The sequence below is a fragment of the Nannobrachium achirus genome (assembly GCF_963921795.1).
Source record: "Nannobrachium achirus genome assembly, chromosome: 6".
NCBI lineage: Eukaryota > Metazoa > Chordata > Actinopteri > Myctophiformes > Myctophidae > Nannobrachium > Nannobrachium achirus.
In genome coordinates this window covers 33,861,916-33,876,695 of record NC_137815.1, presented here as the reverse complement: position 1 = coordinate 33,876,695, position 14,780 = coordinate 33,861,916, and the positions used below count along the sequence as shown (strand labels likewise).

Genomic DNA, 14,780 nt, shown 5'->3' with positions numbered 1-14,780 from the left:
TGTATTTAATAATTTACGGCATAATTCAGCACTAATTCAGCACTAAATAATGACACAATTTTTATATATGTTTTCAACATATGGGGTGCCAACTTCACAGAGGTTCTATAAGAGGGTTGCAGTTGGGAAATGTACAACTACATTATATAGCCATGAAGACTTTCAATAGACCAATTATTTGTTTACAAACATTGAGACTGAATGCACAGCTGACTGTATCATGTAATCAATTCCCAACAGATCCCCAAACCTGTTGTTTTGGGGAGCACTGGTTATTCAACCTCCTCTTGTGTGCTAGTGAGGTGCTCCCATGGGTGCGCTCTTATCGAGACATATATACTTCATTGCGCAACGGTGTTCCACGTCAAGAGTAGCTGATATACAAACTCACATTGCGTCACCAATGCAACCCTTCTGAGCTTGGAGGTCTGCGGCTCTGCGCGCGACACTGTCGCAGGACGGAGCATAATTAGGCTTCATGGACTGCAGCTGGGCGAGCAGTAGACGCTCTGGTGATCCAGTGGATCGGGTGGGTGATCATGAGGAGCGCTCCCTCTGTTCTGATGACGGTGAATAGAGGTGGGGTTTGAAGGACAACTGTTTTGAATCGCAATTATTGTTTACAATCAACAGAAACTAAGGATTATATATTTCAAGAGTGAGAATTTACAGTAAAAATCCTACGCATTCTTCCTCCACACTGGGAGAAAAACGGCATCTGAAAGTTTGATGGAATGCATTTTTAAACACGAGTGCCATCCATTGCATCCTATGAACGGTGGGGTTCATTTGGTGCCGACCGGCGTGCGCATACTGGTTTATATCAATGTGACGTGGACCATTAAGGCATCTATATTTTTTATATATATATTTATATTTTAGAATCATCAACTCTATCAAGAGACAAGTAAGTCACTGTTAGAGGAATAATCCTTTAATAGTGAAAACGACAGTAAAGACTTTTGAAGAACCAAGCAACTAACTGTACAATGATATCTAGTCATCTATTCTAAACTATATCTTGTCTGTTGTATTTCTATAAATGGTTGCATTGATATATGGTGCTATCATTCAAATCACCTACTGTTTTCTGTATTTATATAGCATAATAATGATAATCATCATCATAAAATATATAATAATAATAACTCTATAATATAATAAAAAATACTACTACTACGGGTAGTAATAATAATAATAATATTAGACTAATAATAATACAACGGGGTTGGGTGGGGTCAAGTCTAGTCACATGACTAAATGTACATATCGCGAGGTCCAGCCAAATAGCATTTCCTGAATCCTGACAGCTGAAAACATGGCAGCAGTGGAGCACGGAAAGAAATGGGACCGGTGTCTGGCCGATACAGTGGTGAAAACGGGTAACTAACTAATTATTTCATTTACATGAACACTTGCACATTTTCCTGAATGAATATGCGTACTGGTCTATGTGCAGCCTCTGTCTCGGCCATCGTAGAGCGGAGGTGAGTGAGGACAGGCTAATCCATTTGCTATGTTGTGTACATCTTCTGAGGTCAACTGCACGCCAGAGGTTGATTATAATGTGATTGGCAATGTTGTGGACAATTTAGTCTAATTATGGCCATTGCTCAAATAAAGGCCTAATGGATTAGAACATACATTTGCTGTTCACTCATCTGGATTGCAGTCTTTCGGTTATTTTGGCTTGTATCCCGTTGCCTCCCTTATCGCCACAGCCGCGCGCGGACCAGAGCTATGACGCGGTATATTAACGGTATATGAAAGGCACAATGAAATGTTTTATTTTTACTGTTGCATTGTCCCTGGAGGTGTCAACGTTCCTTTGTCTAATTTCTGAACGTACAAACAATAAATGGACAATATTTTGGCGAGTGAAACTCGGAATAACTCACTGTAGTACTAACAATAAATTTATGTAGCCTAGTAATACACTTAGCTCTGGTCCATCGCTTTCACCTCCCGCATTGCTCCCGGTGAAGCTCTGACAGAACCGTCGGGAAACGCATGGACTCGAGATTGTCGGCCCCGCCGAGCGCTCAATACTAGTGAAAATAAACAAACCCGTTTCACTACTCACCAAACCAAAGGTCGTTTTGCGCTGTTGAAAGTCTATTCTCCGCGGTGGTGAACCCCTCAGCACCCCACCTACTCTGTAAAATACATTATTTTTGTCATGAAATAAAGTGCATCCAACTCGACCGCCGCTTATTTCCGGGTTGTGAACCATTGTATCTGCGGTGGCCGCTAGGTGGCCTGAGGTGTGCGTTTTATTTCATGACAAAAATAATGTATTTTACAGAGTAGGTGGGGTGCTGAGGGGTTCACCACCGCGGAGAATAAACTTTCAACAGCGCAAAACGACCTTTGGTTTGGTGAGTAGTGAAACGGGTTTGTTTATTTTCACTAGTATTGAGCGCTCGGCGGGGCCGACAATCTCGAGTCCATGCGTTTCCCGACGGTTCTGTCAGAGCTTCACCGGGAGCAATGCGGGAGGTGAAAGCGATGGACCAGAGATACACTGAGCTTCAGGAATATTTTAACTGTTTATTGCCCGTGTAAGCTGACAACACAAAGTATCATTATAATCCACACACTTTCTTTATGGCATGCTTAAATTGCATTGCACGTTTCAATGAATAATTGCTCATGTGAGTTGTAAGATTCAATGCCTTTTGTTAATATTGCAGAACACTAATTGTAGCTTATATTCCACCCTTGTCAAATGTGTCTTAGGGAATTGGTGTTATTCTAAAATTGATACAAGCCGGCCATGAGAATATATTGACCAATGCGAAGGCCTAGTTTGTCACTCTATTTATGTAAACAATGTCTATGCCTGTCCCCTCAAAAGAGGCTACACTAATCACCACCACCACCAGTCAATTATGCCACTACATCACAAAATAGAACTATGCCATAGTGAAATTTAAAGTTGAAAATCATTTTTTCCTCCCCCCAGTGAATTTCTTGCATACACTAACATTAGTTCTTAAGTTGTGTGTGTGTGTGTGTGTGTTTGTGTGCACGCGTGCGCGCGCCGTGTGCATTCGTGTGTGTAGTATTTACATTGCTATTTACATTTGGCCACTTGACATGCAAGCAGCAATCTTCTAGTGCGTCTTCACCACTGAAGTGAATACAGCTTTGTGATTTGTGTGGCTACATTCACATCCACGTACTATCGATAGCTAGAAATTGGACTCGGAGGCCACGCTGTTATTAAACTCGTATGTCTTGTTATATTGACCCATGCAGCGGCACATCCTGCTGAGCCAGCCTGCCGATGCACATACCACATATTCACAAGTACATGCGTAGTAAATTCCCTAGGGCAGTATTTACACTCTAGTTAAATTACACAAATTAAAACTGATTTTTACGTGTGGTTTTGAGTGCTGGCTCATGTTATGTGATTACAGCTCACTGCTTGCTTGCTCACTTTCTTATCTCCCTTTAAATGGACTGCTGAATCCCCATTACAGTTAAACAAAATCAACCCCCTGGCCCTGTGTAAGCTGTAGGCCAAAACGTTGTGAAATCCACATTGTCCCCACAAGGGTGCATTTTGATAGTCGGGGCTGTAAGCGGAGACGTATCAGACTGAGCACAGCAAGATAGGAACAACAGAGCAGGGTGATGTACTGACAGAAGGGGAGGAGAGGGTGGAGGCTGGCGCAAAATAAAAGGGGGAGTCAAACTGTGAGGATGTCCTAATAAGTTCATTACTGCAAAACTGCTGCAGATCTGCACAGTGCACACATATTTGGCCATCTCTCCTACTGCTGGGCAAAAATCACCCGGAAAAGGGGGGGTGCAAAGGGTGGAGGATGGTAAAAGAGAAAAAGGGAGTGTTTACAGAAGTAAAATGTTAAACTTGTAACGACTCGAGTAAGAATAAATGCTAAACTTGGAAAGTAACAAGAGAAAATAAAGAGAGAGGGGAATGGCTTGTCAGTGCCAGTAACAAAGATGTGTGGGATGTTTTTGCTGTACTTGTGGTCTTGTTTAACATTTGTAAGTTGTGTAATAGAGAGCAGTCTGACTGTTCTGGCCGTGGCAAGTCGGTCACGCTGCATAGCTCTCTGAATCCAATTAAGAGTTAGAGGGGCCCAAATGGTTGTTTTTTATGTGTTTCTGTGCTGGCTGGCCTGAAGTTGGGTGTGGCGTGGCCTGCAGCGAGGTGAAACTAAGCACAAAAACACATTCCTCTTCATGTTCCCTTCCAGTCTGCAGTTATGTATCTTAATACCCGGCACCGGTGACTTTAATGTCATCAACTGACTTTGAGCTCAACTACCAACCATCTACATCCAAGCCAGGCTACAGTCCTTACAGCACTTACCTTTCTGAACACCTCTAGTCCTTCTGTCTGCCTGTTCCTCTGTGCCTTTTGGTGTCTCTTGTCTGCTGTCTTAGCTCCTCCCATCCAAAGCCCCCTGCCTCCCTCTCTCTTCCATACACTTTTTTCCCCTTTCTTTCTTGAAGTTCATGTTCTTACCTCTCTCAATGTGTCGCCTCTATTTCTAATGAAGAATGTCTGGCCAACAGGTGTTACATACCAACTCGGGAGTCAAAGATCACAGTAGCTCCTACTCACCTCATTACAACAGATTTACTTCTCTGCCCACCGGGTCCAACCTTAAATGCTCCCTTTTGAGACGTGCTAACCACTCCTACATCTAACCGCTCTACATCTGTCTTTGTCCGTCTGTCTGTATGTATGTATGTATGTATGTATGTATGTATGTATGTATGTCCCACACTTGGCTCATTGGCCAAGCTTCGTGGGACGCTACAGTAGTTAATGAAATTAATTGATAAAAGGCAACGCTCACTTCACAGTGGGTGTGATTTGTCTTTATCACGTGAATCCTTTTTGTCTGTGGATGATTAAAATCATGTGTTTTCTCTCCCCTTGTCTCCCACTGTATAGTAACTGGCGTTGGTGTTGGCATCGTCTTCTCCGTGCTTTTCTTCAAACGTAAGTATTGTGTGAAGGAACGGGGAAAACATGTATGGTAGTTCTGTCATCAATACGAGCCCACCACAGCCACTTGTAAGCTAACCAACCTCCTCTTCAGGGCGCACATGGCCTGTGGCGCTGGGCTCAGGAATGGGACTGGGCATGGGATACTCCAACTGCCAGCATGATTTCAGGTCACCTTACCTGGTTCATGGACAGATGGTTAAGGTGAGTTCACAATCATGGCTGCAGCTATTGATCATTTTCTTCTATCGATTACTTTTTACTTTTTCATATAACAACGAATCGAACAATTATTTGTAATAGATATTTAATAATCAAATAAATTGATTAGTCTGATTATTAACAACATGATATACTTTGTTGTACAATGGTGTGGTGCAAAATAAGCTCACAACCCATCACATCGCACACCTTTTACTAATTTCAGTATTTTTATTGATTATTTTCTATAATAAATTAAATTGACTAGTTTGATCACTGTTGAATTAAATTGCTTGTGACTTGGAGGTTGATGGCATCTTATTGTACAGGGCAAAAGCATCACGTGAAACTTGTCACTTGACATTTCTTCTCCAACATTTCTGTTAATTTTCAGGACCAGTAGAGAAAGGCGGATGAGGATTCGCTCATCTTGAATGAAGTTGCTTGTCCATGTTGAGTGTCGTCGTTGTTCTGCTGCTCGTTTAATTTTTGTCCTGCCACTACCGCCCAGTGTAATTAATGTGTGTGTATATTCATTGGCAGTCAGTATATATTGAATAAAGTGACTATGATATACTGCAAAATCTTTGCATGTGTGTGTGTGTGTGTGTGTACTTGTGCAAGAGAGAGGAAGAATTAAAAGGGGTCTGTGGCTGGGAGGTAATTTTGTGTGTTAATGAGTTGAGGGACTTGAACTCCTGCTGGCTTTGAATGGGAGCCAGGTTTAGCATCTGCAGCCCTGGAAGAGGGGGGGTGGGGGGGTTGGAAAGGAGTGTTGCACAGAATTTATGGCGTGAAGAAGTACATTGATGATAGAACATCTATAGCCTGACGTATGTAGGATTTTAACAAAGTGTATTTTAAACATGATTTTTCAAGTAGTGGGTGGGGGTGGGGGGGTGTATTGGTGGCCTGGATTCCAAGCAGAGGAAATTGGAGGCAGCACACTTAACTTTGTTGTATGAGGTCACAGAAATGTGTTTTCCTGTTTATAAACTAATTAAATATACAAGTAAATTGAATTTCACAGCAAATGTGAAGAGGGTTTTAGAAGCTAGGCGCACACTGTACACTCATCATGAATATGGCTCAGGTACCAAGACGGTAACAGTGCTGTACATTGCGTGTATAAATAAAGCTAATGCCATGTTCTACGCTTCTGTGTATATGCATGTTGGACAGGACTGGAGTGTGTCTGTATAGGGGGTTGAGACCAGGTTAAGCTTGGATGTAATCTAATCTTACATGCTGTTAGTCATTGGTAGTGTAGTGTTTGGTAACACTCTTCAAGTCTATGATTGATCACTTACGTGTGTGTGTTTGCATGGGTCTGTTATTGAGTCAAGTTTGTTTTTCTTTGTGTGTGTCTGTGTATGCATGCACATGAACACACACACACACACACACTCGTTTGTCCAGCCCCCTGGTGCAGCAGAATTTGTGGAATGTAATGGAATGCCATTTCTGGACTGGAACTCGGTCTTATTACTAACAGGTGAGTTCTGCACTGTGTGTGCACGTCTCAACATAAGACACATAATGTACTTTCACATCAAAGACTACATTGCTATAAGACATTCTCTTTGACTTTTTCTCTCGCTCTCTCCCCTTTCCCATCCTCCCTCCCTTTTTTCTCCAGATCTCTCATTTCAGCTTGAACTCACTTGCAGACCTGCAGGTTGCATATAGCTAGATATCCATAACACGGTGTCATCCTCCATCATACAGCAACAGTCCATTCTTTGTCCGTAATGTAAACATGTACATTCTTGCGTGTACAAGAATTGAATAAATAATTCCATGATGTCGGCACGCAGAGATGCCAATGGCTTAAAGTAACACTCGTGTTCTGCAGTATACATCAGTCATGAAGTAACCTTGTCAAAAATTAAGCCCCATCACTCGTCCCGTGGCCATTAAAATATTTGTTTGCAAGTGAAGCGTGCAACACTGATAGGGGTGCTTATGGAGACAATTGAGGCTGCACACCTGTGAGGATAAGGTCACACTGGGAGGGAAAGAAATGTGGGGGTGGTGCATGGGGGAGCACCAGGGATATTAGTGGGGCATGGCTATACAAACACCAGCAAGGAAAGTTATGACTTTGTTTTCTGTTTGTAAAGGTCTGATCTTTTACCTGTCTTTGAACAGCCCAGGTAGTAAGTCACTAGTCAGTGTAAATGCGTTAACAATTCTGTCTGTAATTTAGCAATAAAAGAATGGGTGGCTATTGTATTTTGTTTTGAATTAACATTTTTTTTCTGGTAACCAGAATCTTACCAAGGCAAGGCCTATAACATTTCCAATTCACTTAATATGGAAATCTAAGTGCCTTCATGTAGTGACAAAATGTAGCCACTAAATTAGATGCCCATAGCTTCACCCAAATAAATTTCACCTTGAAATTATTCACCTAAACATTTTTATTTAAATGTTATAGTATTAAGTCAATGGACAACATGACAACATGTGATCTCACATGACATGTTAAAGGACCACTTCACCTCTGGGACAACCAGATCTTATTTTATTGTTGTTTGGGACACGATCAACACAATCCTGAGTTATTTTTTGTGTTCAATCTGTGTTTTTAGATATTTTAGTATTTCAGCATGCAACAACTGCATGGTCATATGATGCAAAATGCATCATATGACCAGTTGTTGCATGCAGTTGTTGCATGCTGATACTAAAATATCTCAAAACACAGATTGAACACAAAACATAACTCAGGGTTGTGTTGATCGTGTCCCAAACAACAAAATAAGATCTGGTTGTTCCAGAGGTGAGGTTAGGTGGTCCTTTAATTCCTCAGAAAGCAATTTAAATGAACTACAGCTTGATTGAGTCATTTGATAGTAGCTTGATGCAAAGATCTTTTCTTCTCCACTCGGAGGAGAAACATCTGAAACCTGCCAAACAAATTTTCCCTCCCCGTTTTCTTTTCCAACAACGGCACAGCGGGACCCCTGTCTGGGGGCTCAACCGCGCCTAAAACCCTGCCCAAATAAAGCTTTCAAAGCTCGTGTGAGAGAGTCAAAGAACTCGGAAAAGTACAGCCACTAAACTGTTTTAGTGAAGTTTTGCTGGAATTTAACACTGACTGGATGGGAACGGGAACAAAGGGGAGGGACAGACAGTCTGAGAGTTGATGGACTTGGGAGATAGATAGATAGCGCGCATAAAGCCCTATCTTCCCATCCCTCTCCATCGGATCCTCTCTTTCTCTCTCCTTTCCGGATGATGTAACTGCTTTACAGGAGAGGAGACACTCGGATTAATCCTTAACGGCTTTACAAAAAAAAGTGGTCATATTTTCCATTAATTATCAGCGTTACGGAGATATTTCACAACTTCTCCCCGCATCCCCTTCCCCTTACGCCGGAGGACGGACTGTCTAGTCTTTGGTGAGAGTTCTCAGCGGGACGTTGCGCACTGGTCCACTGGCTGGCATACAAACGGTCGTTCTCAGTGGTAAGTTTACTACGACACTAGCCCTGGCCCAGAGCGTTATTGGCGAGGTTAGAGAGACCTCGCTAACCAGGGCAACTACGACACCAACCAGGGTCAGCAGTTTATTCCTCCAAAGGAACCGTGGGTCTTTCAGTATCAGGCCTGCCTGGCTGCAGAGTTACTGTAGTAGTGTATAGGCTAAATCATAGATTTAGAAATGAAGCTAAATCATGTTTTAGAAATGAGGATGAGAATGTAGGCGGTTTTCAACCTTTTTCATATCAAGGACGTTTACGAGCCACGGACCACCATTATGAGATTTAGCCTGTCAGACCCAAATATATTTTTGTTATCGTTGGATACATATTTAGTCCACACACTTCCATGCTGTATTGATGTGGTAGCCGATCAAAATAACATTTCTTCTACATTCTCTAATTATTGTGTAAACTTATTGTAGGCTACAGGTATAAATTAAATAATGCAGATATAACAACAATTAAAACTGACAGGTTTCATTTTACGCTCTGATTGACTGATTGATTGATTGATTGAATAGCCTACTATTAGAAGTTTGCATAGGAAAATGTAGACTACAGTTCACTGGTCCTACAAGGTCAACTAAAAGGAGATCCTAGTAAGCTTTTCGGCTTATTTACACAGGAAACCTTTATGTATCTCTCAAGAGTTAAAAATCTATAATGGTCCATTTGGTTACCAACTGTGACTCTGCATCATTTAGCTGGGGACCACCTGGAACCCCCTCAACTAAGGACCACTGGTTGAAATGAAAACCACTGGTAAAGCTAGGGCTGTTTACCATAACTTACCTTGGTAACAGAGTGTTTGGACTTTGGATGCAATATGATAAAATAATATGGAAAAAAAAAACATCTCGAGGCCTATTCAAACACATCTCCCCGTTGATGCTCCGACGAGTAGCTGCTAGTTGTGTGTTGATAGAAGCGCTTTGAAATCAATTTCCTAATATAAGCGCTTATTAATGACTGGCTGTATTGAAACAGATGGGGTTTAGAGTCTCCTATACCTACTGTAAATATTAGTGTGCTGTCTAAGTGCAGTGCTGCAAGCTTGTTGGACAGCCAAGCTAAATTCTTGTTCCCATCATGTTGCTCATCGTTCGCGCAGCAGCAAGCAGCCCCTCAAAGTCGGTGTTTAACAGCTGTGGGGCTTTTTTCCCCCGGAGAACTTTGACGGGCCTATTGAAAGTTTTTGGAATGTTATTTGCGCGTAGAGGCATGGGAAATGGCACGAAGGTGGAAGTGTGTAAAGTATAGACAACGTGGGTGACCAGTTCCAGTTTTTATAAGCAGCACGAGAAAACACTTTGTGTAGATTGTAAATGGCGTGACTGGTCAGAGCAGTTTAAAAGAAGAACGAATGAAAGAGGACGTGCAGAGTTTATTAGAGTCAGGTGGTATCAAGCAAACAGATTTCTCTCTCCCTCCCTCCCCCATATGCTTTCCCGGACGGTATAAATCCTAATGTTTCTCCACTGCCAGCAGAGGATGCACGCACCCACTGGATGTGAGCAACACTTAACACGAAGATGAATTGTCACTTCATGCAGCCAGTCAAATGAGCTATAGAAGCTGATAAGACATACACAAAGCCAAAGGTAGCCTGAAGGTAAAAACAGACCATAGGCCTATACAACAACCTGATAACCATCCACATATAGGTGGGATGCAAAAACCCAGTTAGAATGTGGTGCTTTGTAAGTTTGTACTGAAAGAGGAGGTGTAGTATAGGCCTACCTACCACTATGTCTGCAGCTGCTGTAGCCCACTGCTTCTCAAACCTTTTCATTCCAAGGACCCCAAAATTGACACTTATTAGCCCACGGGCCCCCATTTGAAAAGATATAGGCCACAGACCGCCATTAGAGAAGATTTTTATGGCTAGCAGTGATTCTCAAACATTTAAATGTTAAGAACCCTGCAGTTTCACATGCATTGATTAGGCTATGGACCACCATTTAATGGTATTTCTATCTCTGACCCCCTGATTTATATTGTAAAATCAATGTTAATTTAACTCTGTACAAATGGAACCAAACCATTTGGTTCCATTTGTAGGCTACACTCTCTTAGTTACATAGCCTACTGGTTCCTGTTCTATCATTTAGCTGGGGACCCCCTGGAACTCCCTCAATGACCCTTGGGGGTCCCCGGACCCCACTTTGAGAACCAATGGCCTATACCCTATATATACTGTCTACACTCAGGTGGTATGGCTTTGCATCCAGGACAGGTAGGCTACTGTAACTGTACGTAGCTAATACAATGCATTTTTTCTGCTACTTTAGGTGCAGTCATGTGGGAAAGAATTCTGGTTTGCTGCGCACTGCTTGCACTGTATTCAGCGGCACCACCGGCACACATCAACCGCCTGGCGTTGTTCCCCGACAAGAGCGCTTGGTGTGAGGCCAAGAACATCACACAGATAGTTGGGCATACGGGATGCCAGCCTCAGTCTATTCAAAACAGGTCAGTCTGACTCTCTGCCCTGGCCCTCTCTCTCTCCCTTTCTTTATCAAAGCGGATCGCCCCCATAACTCATCAGTAGCCTATAATAAATAAAAGGATAAGAGCCTATCCTCTCCAGTGGTGTAAAGTAACCAAGTGCATTTACTTATACTGTACATACTACATAATGTACTACACCTTTGAACAACCTTTACCTTACCGGAGTGTTTCCAGTTTTCAATACTTTTACTTCTATTTCATTACATCTCTGACTCCACTATAATTCTAAAACTTTAGTTACTAGTTACTTTGTAGATTTTGATTATAATTAGGCTACAAAACATACATTACCCATTTCAGCCATAGGCCTATAAACATTTCGGCCATTTGAAAATCTACAAGAGATCACAATTTGTCACATTGTGAGCTTGTATATCTGCTATTTTCAAAATACTTTTATACATTTTTGAAGACATGTGCAATGGGGCATTCTGCAAATACAGAGTACTTTGTACTTTTGGTACTTTAAGTACATTTTTATACCAATACTTTTGTACATTTTGAATTCTGGACTTTTACTTGTAACAGAGTATTTCAACATTGCAATGCTGATACTTTCACACGTGAAAAAAATAAAAAAGTGAATACTTTTTCCACCACTGCTATCTTCAGACGTATTTATTTATTTATGCCTATCAAAACTAAAGCTATTACAAGAGTATACCCGACTCGTCTTCAGAATACCAGAGAGAGCACTCTAATCCTTTATCACTGTCTCAGGGCTTGTCTGGGGCAGTGCTTCAGTTACAGCGTTCCCAACACCTTTCCTCAGTCAACAGAGTCGCTGGTGCACTGTGATTCCTGCATGCCTGCACAGACGCAGTGGGAAGTGGTAAGTGAGTCTAATATCACACGTTTGTCCATGTAGAAAAAACCACATTGAGACTGACAAATAAACACACTGTTACCCAAACCACAAACCGCCGACATTAAACATGTCACAATGATGACGTATAGTGAGATGACAGACCGTGGGACCAACAAAAAACATTTTTTTAGACAGATTTTGTTTCAAACGTTGTGGTTCTCATGCAGTTATATGCCTGCATTTTATATTATTCTGGAGTTCATTGTCTCTTTTTAGCCAAAGGGATTCCAGAGTCCTTGGACAACAAAGGCTTTGTGGTAAAGTGTATGTAGTTTGGAACGTTGCCAGGTTGGATAAGAGGGTGGGACCACAGGTGAGGTCACCTCACGTTTCATCTCTTTTTTAGTGTACAGCAGTTTTATTGGAAATTACTTTGTACATTTTGTTTTTCCATTTCAAAGAAAGTCCTCGGACATATCAGCACAGTCTCTATCTTGATTTTTATTTAATTGGAATTGGTGTAGTTTATGTCTGCTTTCTTTTGTTAGAAAACAACACTACATTCTCTAATGAAACAAGATACTGCTCATTGTTGGTTTGTCAGCGGTTTGAACCATGATGGAACTGCTGACTGATCATTTGTGAAAGAAAACACAACACTGAAGGAAATTGTTTAAAGTTGTGTGTCGGTGGGGAAGGGGGTCAGCTGTTGAGCAGGGTTATGGGGGTCCATTTGTGGTTTTCTCAGCCAACTGTGTGTGTGTGTGTGTGTGTGTGTGTGTGTGCGTGTGCGTGTGCGTGTGTGTGTGTGTGTGTGTGCGTGTGTGTGTGTGTGTGTGTGCACGCACATGGTTAGGTGACTTTGGAGTGCCCGGGAAATGAAGAGACTCCTCATGTGGATAAACTCGTGGAGAGGATCTTCCACTGTAGCTGCCAGTCCTGCAGTAAGGATGGTGGCCAGGAGGGGGCAGTGATGCAGCTCTACCCTGCAGAGAGTGGCCTGGATGCACCTTCTCTATCTGAAGCCCTCAGTGGAGCTCAGTCGCACACTCAGCCCCACAAAGACATACACTCTCAGCATGTCCACTCGCACACGGAGCACCATGCACTACCACACACATCAGACGGAGGATAGGTCCTTCGTAATGCATTCCCTTCTGTCATTCTTATCGCCTCCCTCCCCCTCTCCCCCCAACACCTCTCATTCCATCACCTTTACCAACCTGTAGAATTGCAAAGGCACTTAAAACACGATTAACATTACACCAAAAATGTCCTTTAAAGGGATAGTTCAGTTTAAAATGATATGTACATGTATATGTCACAGTTAGTTTGAGATTCAGTTAGATTGAGAACAGGAGCGCTCGTTGTGCGGCGCAGGGCGGAGCAAGCGGTCGCGTTGATCCACACGCTTTGATGTGCTCACCTGGGTGACAATGGAGCGTCGGCAGGATAGCGCCTCACCCCACGGAGGTTAGGTTTAGGGTTAGGGTTAGAGTTAGGCATAGTTTTACTGAGGTTAAGGTTTGGGTTAGGGTTAGCTAATGGCTAAACACAGCTGAGCTAGTCTTGTAGATAAACAAAGAGGTGACGTCACTACACAGTGAAGCGTGAGCCACAGTGAATGGCTGTGTTGTCGTCATCTTGTGGCATCAACTGGGAATTACACAGGTGTGTTGATAAGTGACTATCAAAGTGAATTGATCCAAGTGGTGGTAGGGGGGTGTGGTGAAATACAAAACGAGCGCTCTTACCCCAATCTAACTGAGTTACCCAAACTAACTGTAACATATATATTTCTCACACACTGTTCTTGCTCAGAAGCATCACATGTTTGCAACGCTTAAACACTGATGTTTCGGTCCCTCTGGACCTTAATCAAGAGTTTAAATGTGATGCTGCTGAGCAAGAGCAGGGTGCAGGATTTTTCTTAATTAATGATCACTTGATACTGTCTAACGCAGCTGCTTCTGAGCTAAGTGGATGTGTGAATATGACCTTTGAAAAGACACATTTACTAGACCTTTTTTTTTTTTTTTTTGACCCCTCCCAGTTTAGTCATTATGCCAATTAATCCACACATTTCCGTGTTGCCACTACTGCTGTAGCCTACTGGCTAACCTGCCAGAAGCCTCCCGTCTAACACCCCTCCCGCTGACAGGTGCCACCCTACCCTACTCCATAGGAGGGGCTGGCACAGCAACAAGTGAACCCTCCCTGCCCAGCTTTCCACCCCTGAACATGGCCACGTTCGTATAGATGCTCTGCCAAGCTGGTTGCACCACAGTGGATTCAAGACCAGTGGCGGAAAAATTACTCAAATGTTTAACTTAAGTAAAAGTGTCAATACTGCAATGTAGAAATACTATTAAAAGTATTCAAAATTTGCTTGAGTAAATGTGCAAAGAAGAATTGGTGTAAAAATTTACTTAAAGTACCAAAAGCAGAAATTACTCATTATGCAGAATGTCCAATTTAACATGTTTGCTAATTAATAAAATGTAGGCTATAAAAAATTGAAAATAGAAGATCTACAAGCTCACAATGCTAGTATATTGTATGTGTAGTATCAAACCCAAATAAAAAAGAACTATTCCTTTAAACACACACACACACACACACACACACACACACACACACACACACACACACACACACACACACACACACACCACTCTACATCATGCATTATACAAAGTAAACTCATACAGACCCACCATCCTACATTTTCTTCTTGTTTGCAGATAAAGTGATGTGTATAAACATAAAGGCACTT

General features: G+C 42.2%; 2 protein-coding genes across 2 annotated transcripts; both read left to right on the top strand.

The window, feature by feature from the left end:
* Nucleotides 1–1,307: 1,307 nt before the first annotated feature.
* On the top strand, nt 1,308–5,772 carry micos10 (mitochondrial contact site and cristae organizing system subunit 10). Its single transcript, XM_080728957.1, has 4 exons — nt 1,308–1,382; nt 4,940–4,987; nt 5,088–5,197; nt 5,589–5,772. The coding sequence occupies exons 1-4, from the start codon at nt 1,319–1,321 to the stop codon at nt 5,595–5,597; spliced, it is 231 nt and encodes a 76-aa protein (XP_080585083.1). The 5' UTR covers nt 1,308–1,318; the 3' UTR covers nt 5,598–5,772.
* A 2,792-nt stretch (nt 5,773–8,564) lies between these two features.
* Nucleotides 8,565–13,139, top strand: nbl1 (NBL1, DAN family BMP antagonist; the record flags this gene model as incomplete). Its single annotated transcript, XM_080728950.1, has 4 exons — nt 8,565–8,668; nt 10,977–11,157; nt 11,917–12,028; nt 12,861–13,139. Exons 2-4 carry the CDS (start codon nt 10,985–10,987, stop codon nt 13,137–13,139), a joined length of 564 nt encoding a protein of 187 aa, XP_080585076.1. The 5' UTR covers nt 8,565–8,668; nt 10,977–10,984.
* Nucleotides 13,140–14,780: the final 1,641 nt, after the last annotated feature.